Source organism: Carassius gibelio, chromosome A15 (genome assembly GCF_023724105.1).
Source record: "Carassius gibelio isolate Cgi1373 ecotype wild population from Czech Republic chromosome A15, carGib1.2-hapl.c, whole genome shotgun sequence".
NCBI lineage: Eukaryota > Metazoa > Chordata > Actinopteri > Cypriniformes > Cyprinidae > Carassius > Carassius gibelio.
This window is the reverse complement of record NC_068385.1, coordinates 5,637,441-5,650,541: the sequence shown is the minus strand read 5'-3', so window position 1 is coordinate 5,650,541 and position 13,101 is coordinate 5,637,441. Positions and strand designations below refer to the sequence as shown.

The 13,101-nt window shown below is 35.8% G+C and overlaps 1 protein-coding gene across 2 annotated transcripts in view; it reads left to right on the top strand.

The window, feature by feature from the left end:
* The window catches only part of LOC128029012 (roundabout homolog 1), a 236,621-nt gene extending 228,915 nt beyond the window's left edge, over positions 1 to 7,706 (top strand). For both annotated transcript variants that reach the window (XM_052616455.1, XM_052616456.1), the window contains exons 29-31: positions 5,250 to 5,534; positions 5,628 to 5,833; positions 6,506 to 7,706. In XM_052616455.1, the coding sequence (XP_052472415.1) occupies positions 5,250 to 5,534; positions 5,628 to 5,833; positions 6,506 to 6,520 (506 nt within the window). In that variant the 3' untranslated portion in view covers positions 6,521 to 7,706. The remainder of the gene's footprint in view (positions 1 to 5,249; positions 5,535 to 5,627; positions 5,834 to 6,505) is intronic.
* The last annotated feature ends 5,395 nt before the right edge of the window (positions 7,707 to 13,101 follow it).

Below are 13,101 nucleotides of genomic sequence, written 5' to 3'. Positions count from 1 at the left end.
TTTTAGGCACGATATGTGAACGGCCCCTAAGGCGCTCGCTCACTCAGCACGCGCTGAAGGCTCGTTGCAAAATGTCGAATGCCTTTAACAGACCAGAAATATAAGATCCTAAAATAACCAACAGGTCTGGTGTTTGGGTTGGATTCCCTGTAAGCTATAGTTTCTAAATGCTGCAGGGATAGTTTGCTGCGTGCATGTTTCTCCTTTTTTTCGTCTTTTCCCAGATAGTACTGACGCATATATCCCAGATATTCCCGCTGGTGTTTTTTTTTTTTTTTTTTTTATTCCCGCTGGTGTACCCTGTCATGTTGCAGATGCGACATACCGTTGTTTTTTTTATCCACCACTCTCTTGCCATCACCATTATAGCTTAAAGGGAATCCAAAGTGCACCCAAACACCAGACCTGTTGGTTACTGGAGGATCTTCTTTTTCTAGTCTGTTAAACGCATTGGCCATTTTGCAACGAGCCTTCAGCGCGTACTGAGTGAGCGAGCGCCTGCTGAGTAGCCTAACATAAACATATAAGATGGTGTTTTTTTCTTCTTCGGGAGTGTCAGGGGCGTTGCCTGTTACGTTGTTTGGGTTATTGGGCTACCTTGTTGAACGCATATCATTATATTTCTCTCTCTCTCTTTTTTTTTTTTTTTCAAATATAATTAATTACTCCAACGAACCGTTCGGTATACATAATGCGTACCGCGTACCGAACCGAAAGCGTCGTACCGAACGGTTCAATACGAATACGCGTATCGTTACACCCCTAATATATATATATATATATATATATATATATTCTGCAAAATATTAAAATTTATATCAATACACCCAAAAAATGTTTTAATGCTACCAAGCATGTTATAATATACATTACAAATTCATAATCCTTTTTAATGATAAAAATAGAAAATATATAATTCATAAATGTAAAAACAATTTATGTAAAAGTTAATTATATAGATAATGAATTTTTTTTTAATAAAGAAAAAAAAATTGTATAATTTACTATTAATAAAATGTATTAAAATATTAATTTTATGATAAACATTATACTATTTTTGGTAACATTTTAAATGTTTATATTGTTACAAATATTATAATTTTTTTAATATAAATTACAATATTTTGGTAACATCCTACTAGTTTTTTTAATTATTATTTAATTGAATGTTAGAATTTATTTACATTTAATTGCCTTTTTTTTTTTTTCAAACATTTGATCTGTACATATATGGAGCAGGATCATAAAGAGCGAGAGGAGATGGAGAGGGCAGTCTCTAATGAAACTGCAGCAGGTGCCAAAGCTTCACTGAAGCCTTCAGAAAGCTCACGTTTGTTGCAGTTCCACAAACATTACACGTCCAAACTTTCTGTACGAGCATGTATTTGTGCACACGTTCTCATCTGCTGCGTCTCTTCATTGAGTCAAGTTGTCCTTGTGTGTTGACACTGAGATTTAATATCAGTCACACACAGGCCTTGGTTGGCTCTATCAGATCAACGAGCCCCTCTCATCTGTCCTTCACTTTAATCTCGTCCTCCCCCTCTTCCAATCTTCTCCAGTATCTCTCTCTCTCGTCTCTGTGTGCTGTTGGCCGCTGAAGAGTTTCTGTTGAATGTGTGATTTGATAGGCCTTGGTTGAGTTACGCTGTGTGGGAGGGTTAAATATGTTTCACATGGAAAAGGAGAGGAGGTGGTTGTGGTTTGAATGCATTTCACATAAACACACTCAAAACTAGATCTGATATACATATTGCCTACCAACCCCCCAAATAGCAGGCGTCAAACACGTACTCCCCCCGCCTCTGTTAATTTTGCTCTTGTTTGCTCAGTGCTTTGGGTGACACCAGGCTTATTATCTCGTCCTCCTCCAACTCCTCTCCAGAAGGCCTCTGTTAACCTTTCATCTGTCTCCACTTCTGTCTGGAGAGGAAAGAGCCAGTCTTTTCCAGACGTTCATCTGCCCTTTGTCTTAGTTTCCTCTGCAAGTTTCTATTAGAAGTATGTTTCCAGATTTCAAGAAAAGTTGTCTGCAGGAATGCTAAAGGATGTCTTTGGTTATCAAATGTTTTGAAGCAGATAAGAGAAAATTTGTAAAGTGGCTGAAAAGAAACTGAATAATATATTCAGGTTGAATGCATTTCCATGCCTGGAGATTGCTTTAACCCACAGACTAAAAAACACCCTGTGGCAACAGTGTAAATGTAGCCCAATTCTGGGGGGAAATCGGACTTGGCAACAGTGGTTGGTTGAAAAGAATTTGGTTTCTTTTCACTGCAGCCAGGCAAAATGACACTTTAGAATTAAGCTATAAAAATGGGTTTGATGTCTTTGTTTGATTAGAGTATGTTAAGCAATTGAAAATATATGTTTTATAGATTAAAATAAAATAAAAATATTTCTAAAAAAACTAAAAGTAAATTAATTGATAAAAATTTATGAAAAAAACTAAATGTTAAAATTATACCAAAATTACAATTTACATTTACATTTAAAATCATTCAAAATATTTTATAAGAAATCATAATTAAAAATTAATGCATTTGAAAAGACATCCCACTGTTCAAAAGTTCTGGGATGGATTTTTTTTTTTCTTTTTTTTTTTTTGTATATGATCACCCATGGCTTCGTTTTTTATTTTTATATATACCGTATTTTCCAGACTATAAGTCGCACTTATAGTCAGAGGGCGCTCTATGCTGCTCAGTGCTCCTGTAGTCTACACTGAAAACATATAGCGCCCTCTCGCAGCTGTAGACGGAAATGTTTTCTCTTGGTTCTTGGTTCTAAATAAATGCGACTTCTAGTCCATTGCGACTTAGTTTTTTTCCTCGTCATGATGTATTTTTGGACTGATGTGACTTTGGGGGCGGCAGTGGCTCAGTGGTTCATGTAGGTTGTCTACAAACCGGAAGGTTGGTGGTTCGATCCCCGGCTCCACCTGACCAAGTGTCGAGGTGTCCTTGAACAAGACACCTAACCCCAGCTGCTCCCGACAATCTGGATGGCGCCTTGAATGGCCGACACTGCAGTTGGTGTATGAATGAGTGTGTAAATGGGTGAATGTGAGGCAAATTGTAAAGCGCTTTGGATGGCCATGTGGTCTGTTGAAAGCGCTATATAAATGCAGTCCATTTACCATTTATACTCAGGTGCGACTTATAGTCTGAAAAATACGGTACTTTTTAAAATAAAAAATACAGTAAAAACAGCAATATTGTTAAATACCACAATTTATAACTATTTTCATATATTTCAAAATGTTACAAATTTTTAGCATCATAACTATAATAAAAAAATATTTAATAATAATAATAATCTTACTGACACCAAATTTTTGAGTGAAAAAAAAGGCTCTAAAACTTCTGTCACGAAAACAAATTCCTCGTATGTGTTAACATACCTGGCAATAAAGCTCATTCTGATTCTGATTCTAAACATCAATCATTGACATCACATCTAAGCAAGAAAGGCTGTGTTTTACCCTACTGGTAATTTCACAGCAACGCAGGAAGTACTCGCGCAAATGAGGACAGCAGAGCTAGCTGTTGTATAAAGCAGAGAGCCCTCCCTCACTCGTCCTCCCTTCTCGTAAATCTAACAGCTCTCTTCTGCTCCTGTGAAATGCGCCCCGTCTCTCTCACCCTGGCATCGATTCGCTGCCTGACTACTGCAAGACACAGAGCTTATAAAAACCATCCACGTCCACTGACCCTTCTCGTATTTTGCTGAGTGTCAGAGCGGTGATGGAGCACTAAGCTCTCCCCGACAAAACGAGGCATGCACTCGGTGAAGACGTCGGCTGTGCTTTGACCTTGAATGGGTAAAAATGTTGACGCAGCACCCAAGCACCATTTGAGCACTTTTTAAACTTGTCAACAAAGAGTCTTAGTGACGCAATATTTACGTAACATGTATATTTCTGACTGGAGCCTATTTGGATGTCATTTCATATGCATGTTGATGTGTAATTGAATAAGGTTTCAGCATTTCTGGCACAAGTTTACGAAATTCGTCACGCACAGAGCTCGGATGTCTCTTTTAGCCGATGCTATTATAACAAGAACGGGAATGTTAAACAACACTGAATAACTGGCATGTGAAGCATGGAGACATCCAGTGACAGTGATGAACCGTCATTCACAGTTTCTCGACTGACTAGCGGCGCCGCGGTGGGAAAGAGCTCCAGCGTGCAGCTGTTTAGAGGGTTGCAACGCAACAGCACAGCTGTGTTTCCACGGCACCTTCCGGATGCCAGACAAATGAGTTCTGGTGTCAATTAGCTGAATGTCTGGTTCTGAAGGACACTAGCATGTGTGAATATCCACCTTATTTTGCAATGCAGAAGGAAGCTATTTTCATTAAATGTGCGAGCCGTCTGATTAATTAGCCACTAAATAACTAAAACAATAACTAGGTGCAGTAACTGCACTACAAACCAATGCATTTATTATTATAATACATTAACATATGTGCTACATAGAGGTCTGTCAAAATGTGATCATAAAAATATATTTTTGACTGCTTTTACTAACATTTTTTTTTTACCAACATAGCTACCAAAAATTGCTTAATTTTCAGGAATGCAACTTTTTAAATCCATTTTTATGCATTATTATTTTTGTGCATGATCATAATTACCGGAGGAAAGCGGTGCCATCAGGTGGAAAATTTTACCATTTAAAAAAAAATCTATTTTTGAAGCCTAACCTAAGAATGCATGATTTTTTTTTTTTTTGCTAAAATGGCATTGCGCCTAAACGTTGTTTTTTTTAAACGTCGTTTTTTTTTTAGATTTTAATAAGAACATATAATCTTTGTAGTCCTTATTTTAAGTTTTTTTTTTATATGTACATTATATTTGTAATATAAATTAACTTAATCTTTATTTATTTTTTTTTATTTATTTTTTTTACCAGATTTGTTAAAGGAAAATTTCAATAAAAGCACATTTCTGGTTATATTTAGGCTGTTTGCATCAACACAGCCAGAACTAGCAAAAAAAAAAAAAAAAAAATGATAATAAAAAAAGTCCCTAAAGACGCATATGGGTTCAAATAATATGATAACGAACATCAGTTTATAATATCAAGCAGTATAGCTAAATATAACACATGATTCCACACATTCAAGTTACAAATGGCTGCACCTGCTCTTATGCAAAAATAAGGTAGATGACGAGCTAAAATGTACACTCCCACAACATATCAAACATTCACACAAAATAATTTATTTTTGTTTGCTCACAGATCTTCCGCCTCCTCCGATTCCTCCTCCAGCCATGCTGAAGTCTCCAACACACCCAGCTAAAACCATCCCAGAGGGCCCACGGGGGGCCATGCCGCCCAGATCCAGTTCTGCTGATGGCAAGGACAAGCGAACGGGTTCGGGCGGACCCAGACCCCGGGATGGCTCGGACACTCGGACCAGCTCTTCAGAACGGAGGGAGGGCCAGGATGTACAGAAGGGTCAGAGAACTGGGAAAAGCAACAAACAGGATGCGGGTGCAAGCCATAAGAGTCGCCAGCAGCCAGGTACTGCTCTACAGTCCTGTTTTCTCACCTTAAATACTGTGATAAATAATACTCAAGTTACCTACCTTTCATTTTCATGTCTCTCCGGCTCAGAGGACATCCTACCTTACAGTCGCCCATCTTTCCCAGCCGTCCACAGTCCTCGTGGAGAAAGGGACCCAAGCTCCTCCAGTTCACTGTCCTCTCGAGGATCCGGTGGACGGCGGAGAGGTGAAGGGGCTCCGGGGACCCGCAGAAACCCTGCAGATTTTGGGCTGAACACCATAGGAGCCTTCCAGACAGGAGGGGAGGAGCTTGAGGTGTGTTTTTACTTCTTTTTACATACCTAGAAAAATGAAAGCAATACTTGATTCTGATTGGTCAATAGCAATCTTTGGTCAACCACATTTACATAGTGACTGCGAAACTGTGTAAATGGACAAGATGCAAATCAAAGCACCGTTAATTTGCAAATCGTGTGATGAATCGTTGTAAATATTGTGAATATTGAAATTCATTGCCGTTTCAGTTAGTTGCTAATGCAACATTTCTCATTTCTGTTTAAGCAAGAAAAAAAAAAAAGGAAACATTTTGGTAACACTTAAAAGTATTTATGTGTAATGCGTTATAAAGGGTTAGGGTTAGTATATAGGGTATTATGCATTATAGTTATTCATAAAATGCATTGTAATACAAAATATCTTGTCGTAAGTAATTATAACTGAATTTAAAATGCTTACTGTAACATTGAATTAAATGTATTATCTGTGGTTACAATTCATGAGATTGTACAATGCATTATAAAGTGCATTATAAGGCATAATAAATGCATTAAAATTACTTTTATAATGAATTGACAAATAATTATATATATTATTCGACAATGGAAATTATTTTCAACAATCTTGAAATACATGTTTAAGAAATAAAAAAGGCAAAAAATATATGTTTCATTGTATGTTCGCTTTAATGCTTCAGTCTTTTCTTTTCAGATGGTGGAGAGCTGAAGATAAAAATACGTCTGTCTAAAGTTCCTCGGCAACCATCTTCAGTGCAGTCTGACCATCTCGGCGGTATCTTTTACTGAAAACTACCGACATAGAGTCATGTTTGGAAAACTGACCAACCATTCTTCATTTATTTACCTTCATTTTCAATGTGCATTTTAAAGAAGAAAAACTAAAAAGTGCATTTGAGAGGGGCTAATGCAGTTTTGTTGTGTTTCCAATGCAATATGGCGTGTCCGTTAGCTCCTGAAAACGATTATGGCTTTGTTCACCCTGGGGAGAAGGTTGTCAGTCAGCTGTTACTGTAATGAAACTCCAGGCACAAAGGGACTGGCTGACATGTACATACACGTGTATACATATCTAACTGTCTTTTATAATCCATCGTGGTACATTCAATTTGTCTTCCTTGGTTTATTTGAATAATTTTTAAATTACGCCAGTTAATATAATTTGTATAATTTTTTTATAGCCCGCCATCCTGGTTGTAAATTGTCCTAGTGTTTAAACTGCCCCAGGAAAAGTGCCACATTTTGAGTTATTGTTTGTTTTTTGTTTTTGTTTTTATAATGCACTGTTATTCTTTTGTCATTGTCGGTGTTTGTTGTTCTATGTTTGACTTTGGTTTTAAAAGCACAATCACTAAACTTTATTTTGAATCATTTTATCGATTAACCTTTTTGTCTTACGCGAGGGGAGCGCGGACGGTACGACAAAAGGCCTCGTTAAACCTGTTGATGTAGGGTTATGAGAAAAGAAAAAGGATAAGCTGTTTACAAACGACAGAATGAATGGAAACAAATCCCTTCATCCTTACCTTTGGTGTCTTTTCCAGATTCTCATTCCAGCTCAAGACTTCCTGCAAAAATGAAATAAATATACAGGAATTAATGCAGGGATGTTATTTTTACGAAAGTATTGCTCCACCTGTGCACTTTCGTTATTAATAATTTAAAAAAAAAAACATTTTGATTTACATATGCACTTAACAGGAAATGGGTGTCGTTTTGAGAATCTGGGGTGGTTGTGATTGGCCGGCTGTCGTGGTTTGGCTGTGACGGTCACGATCTAAAAGGGGTGAGGATGTGAGTGTTAATTCATTTGACATCTGCAAGAATTTGTTTCTTAAAACAAAAAAGCATTTTAAAAAAATGAAGAAAAAATAAAAGCAAAATACTGAAACTGACCTGCTTGTTTTGTGATTGATACATTCTGACACATCTTGTGACACTTCAACCCATCACCTAGGACACAAAGCTGACCCTAAAAAAATGTAATAAAAAAAATATTTAGCTTAAACTTACCACAGTGGTCAGTGAAAACATTTCATAGGGCCAGCAACATACAAAAACATTAGAATAACATAGGTTGACTAAGAAAATGCATAAGTTGAAAGTTTTAGCCGTAAATCAGTATATACTTTGTTATAGCCATATTAGACTAATTTGTGTGAAAATACCATATTGCCTTTTACATTTACACAAATGATATGGAAAGCATTTTCACAGCTCTTTTAAACATTGATTGTAAAATAAATAGGCATATTCTAACTATGCAAAACTGCACAAGGTAAGATGATGTAGTATTTGCATTGAACAATTGTTTTTACTGAATAGAGTCCATGTGTTCCCAATCTTGTTGCATCCCATCTAGGGCTGGAACTAAAAATTATATATATATATATCAGTTATAATTGATAATGATAATTAATATCAGTTGATTAAAAAAAAATGTATCATGATAAATGTAAAATCTTTATTTCTTTTAAGTTTAAAGGCAGATTTTTGTTTCTAAATGACAGTTGTAGAAAGCAGACCATTAAGTGTGATTTTAAACTATACTCTTTATAGTCAGAACACTTCACAATGTTTAATTATTTACCTTATTTTGCCTTAAAATAAATATCTTAATAAAAAAAAATTAAAATCTTGGTATCTGCATGTTCTAATAAGTGCTGTAGTTTCAAATCATGAAACAGGTTTTATACATGATTTAGCACACTTTGCAGTGTGGGCTGCAATATTATTACATTTTACTCAGTACCTTGAGATGCAGATGTAAACTTATGTTGATTATCAAAAAAACTAACATCTGTAAAAACTATAACAACCTTGTTTTTATATGCTGAAATGTAATTATTCTGAGTTTTATTGAAATTAACCATTGGTCTACCATAGTAGCCCGTCATCCATTTAGATCCTGATAACAACCACCGATACAGCACCTCAACACCACAGTAAAAAAAAAAAAAATGTTGTTTCTAGGTCTTTATGTGAAAAACAGTAGTATAAATACATTTAGTGTAGATGCACAAATGCTATAGCTCAATCTTGATTTTGTTCCACTCTTGGCACATAAACATTGGACAATTATCAAACTCTTGGTATTGTTTTATTTAGGAAAATATTGCAATTGCGCATATTGCGATAATTATCGTTTTATCGCCTAGACCTAATCCCATTTTCTTTTTTTTACATAAAAATAAAGGTCTCCTAATTAATTTGTCTGATCAGAACCCAAATCCAGCCTCATTATATCAGGTCTATCAGTCATTTTAGGCAACCCAGTGTCCACTCGATTTTGTGAAGGAACTTTTATTGAGAGCCACTGCACTGATGACAATCATGTACGCGCTCCATTTGAAAATCCTCAGACAAATATTGGGACACACAGAAAGTAAAATGTCAAACGCATGCCTTCTCCTGTGCATCTGCCAGGCGTCTTGGTTGCTGTCAGAAAACGAGAGCAGTTCCCCACAGGTGTTCCCCTATTAAACACCTTTTAAATGAGAACAAATCTGGAGCAGCCAAGAGCTTCCCCTCTAGCTCGATCCATCATTATAATGAGCTAAGGTGTGTATGCTGTGCACAATGAGGCACAGGTGATTAAAGCTGGTACACACACAGACACCGACTCTGCTGCTAGTATTATGAATATATATATATATATATATATATATATATATATATATATATATATATATATATATATATATATATATATATATATATATATATATATATATATACACTATATATACAGTATCTGACAACTCTGGGTCAATTGCAAGTCCCACATTGCTATCAGTTTCACCAAATTCGCGCTGAAAAAGAAAAGTTCTCATTTATTTGGAAACCGAATATGCTTGACTCGAAATTGCAAGCTTTTTTATAACATAAACGTAGGTGAGGAAAAAGGAAATGAACAAGCCGTCCAATCTAGCTTTGTTGTGGTGCTGAGAGCTCAAGAGTTAAACGAGATGCTAAATTCGAAGGCTAATACAGGCAAACATTCAGTTTAACCTAATATCCTTTGTTAGGAAATTCATGTCTGTCTTTTCACCCAAACTGGATTAATTAACCCCACACGCGTATCGGAGGTAATTAAGAGTAACAGCTGTATGTTGTCAGAAAAGCCGTCCTCCTGTCTGCCGCTGCCCACAGAGACCCTGCAGATCAATCCCACCTGCTCACCCACCACCCTCATTCACCCGGGCAATGCACATCTATCCAATTCATTTACAACTTCTCTGGAGAAGAGATGACAGGATTTTAATTTGTGGAGCGAGTTCATTTTCTTTCTTTGTTTCCTCCTTCCTTCACCAAAATGAAGTGAATGGGTGCCGCTGGAGTGAGAGTCCGAACAGCTGCTTAAAAACATCACAGTAATTCACAAGTAATCCACACAACTCCAGCCAATCAATTAACATCTTGTGAAGCTTGTAAGAAACAAATCCTTCATTAAGGTGTTTTAACTTAAAAATATAGGTTCTAGCCAAAATAATAAACAATTGTAATACTTCATCTCTTATTGCCCTCACAAATTACAATCTACCAGCATATTTGATTGAACCATTTTGGACAGTTCTTATATGTAAACAGCACTTGATCTGTGCAGATTTCTGTCCTGATTCAGCCGAGATAACCGTTTCAACTGGAGAAAGCATTATTGTGGACAGAGGACTTATATTTTAGATTATTGCAAGGGTTTGAACTGAAAAACATCTAAATTATGAATTTGTTTCTTACAAACTCAAAGCTGTTCACTTCACAAGACATTAATTGATGGACTGGAGTGGTGTGGATTATTGTGATGTTTTTATCAGCTGTTTGGACTTTCGTTCTGACGGCACCCATTCAGAGGATCTGCAGAGGATCCATTGGTGCACAAGTGATCCAATTGTATATTTTTCCAAATATGTTCTGAGGAAGAAAAACTGCCCGACAATGAGTAAGTTTACAGAATCTTTAACGTTTTTGGAAGAACTTTTCCTATTAATTAAACAGAACTCATTGAAATAATGCTTGCAACTTGATATATTTTATTTTATTTAGAGTGTTCCTGCTTTGATTCTTTCATACCATTCCCCCAGCTTATTTAATTTTCTTCTTTAGTTCTTTCTTTTCCATTCTTCCTTCACATCCTTTTCTTTTTACAGCATGTGTTTCCTGATAAGATGAGACCTTAAAATAACAACAGCTCATCACCCTGGAAAATTTCTCAGAACTTTGTGGAACAAAGTTGTTTTAATTCAATTAAACCGATGCCCGACTGTTCTCCAATCATCTCTCTCTCAGCTGTGGTAGTGGTCCTCCCCTGAGTCTCAAATTACAGGTTTTCTTTTTTATAACTACATTTCAGCTTTATTATGAGTTTTCATATTACACATTACATTATAAGGCTCCATTGCACAGTCAGGAGGATGTTCAGTCAAATTTATAAAACTATCTCCCTGCCAAAAGCACTGGAACGAGCCAAATCGCCAGCGACTGACGGGAAGTTCTGCTCATTCTGCTCTATCTTAAAGGAAAATAAATGGATGAATTATGCATCAAGATGTCTCTATAAACCAATGATTAAAAAGAATGTCATGATTCCTCACAGACCTGCAGTGCCACACGATAATGGTTTCAGACTGAACCTGTTAAATATTACATCCGTTTGCAAAACCCACTAAATGTTGCATAAAAAAACAATTCAAGGAATCCTTTCATATCCTTTGTATGTAATCCTTTATGCACTTGTTCATTATTAGATTTATCCATCTCTCCAGTGCCATCAATTAGTGCTAACATTAAAAGGAAAGTCATTTTTACGCCACTAGCATTACTAAAGGGAAAATAGATCAGGATGCTCAAACAAACAAAGCCAAAGCTTTTCAGAGAAATCAACCAACAAAATTTTTATTCTGAGATCAAATCCTTCCAACAAACGAATATATCTGCACATCAAGTTAAAGGGCACTTCCAAAACCGATGCTTCAAAACAATTAAAAATAATAATAAAAATGCAAACACTTTAACGTATATATCTATATGACCACCACTTCTGGCCAACAAGTAGGGATGGGAAATACATTTACATTTATGCATTTAGCAGATGCTTTATCCAAGGCAACTTACAGTACATACAGGCTAACATTTTTTACCTAACGTGTTCTCTGGGAATCAAACCCACAACCTTTTGAGCTGCTAACGCAATGCTCTTCCACTGAGCCACAGGCCAAGAAATATTTTTTTTTTCTCTTAAGGGAAAGCTGTAGAAACCAGACCATTAATTGTGGCTTCAAACTATGCATTATGCTCAGCACATGACAAACAATTTTCCAGTCATTTTTTCTTAAACAAAATAAATATCTTAATAGCAAATCTCAACGTCTCATGCATGTTTTAATGAGTTATTTAGTTAAAATCATGAATCAAGATCGTGTTGCCTGACTATGATGATGACTATCTTCAGCAAAGCCTGCAGTGCAGGCTGCATTATTATTATTATTATTATTATTATTATTATTATTTTAATACATGGTTTTATTCAAATTATCCATTGGTCTTCCATAGCAGTATACATTTAGATCATGATAACCACAGTTAAAACAACAAATATATCATCTTAATAACATTAAGTAAATGATTTTACTATATATTGTCTAGGTATTTGTATGAAAAACCATAGTTTAAAATGCATTTAAATGCACAAGCGCTATAGCTTAATCACAAAAAAATACTATAATTATATTCAGTTATATAATACATTCCATTACTCCTTTAATCCATCTTTAAAAAAAAGTCTACATTAATAATAATAAAATTCAATATGAATACATCCCACATTTCTGCCACAATACCATTGTATCATTGTGCACAGTGTTTTCTCTTGTTTGTCAGGACCGTTTCATCTGGCTTCAAACTAGTTTATATCACAGTCATTTGTCTGAATGCAATTGCTTAATTGGAATAATATTGCCTAGCCCTAAGTACACGCATTCACTGACGCAAACGTCAGCATGTTGTGAAGCTTCAGCTGTGTTGTGAAACTAGTGCAAGTTCAGCTCATGAACCCATGTATTAGTTGGCCAAAATCAATGGTTTATTTAAAGGGTAAAATCTTAGTGTTATCTCCCACACACCTATTGTTTCACTTCAGAAGAAATTGGCTACGTTTACATGCACATTTTTTGGTTCAATCGGACTGAATTCATTCCAATTTATGAATCTGATTGTAGTGTTTACATGAACTCTAATAAAAATGATGTGCGCATTTATGTGTCACAAAGCTTCAAATCAGAATTTTTTTTTTTT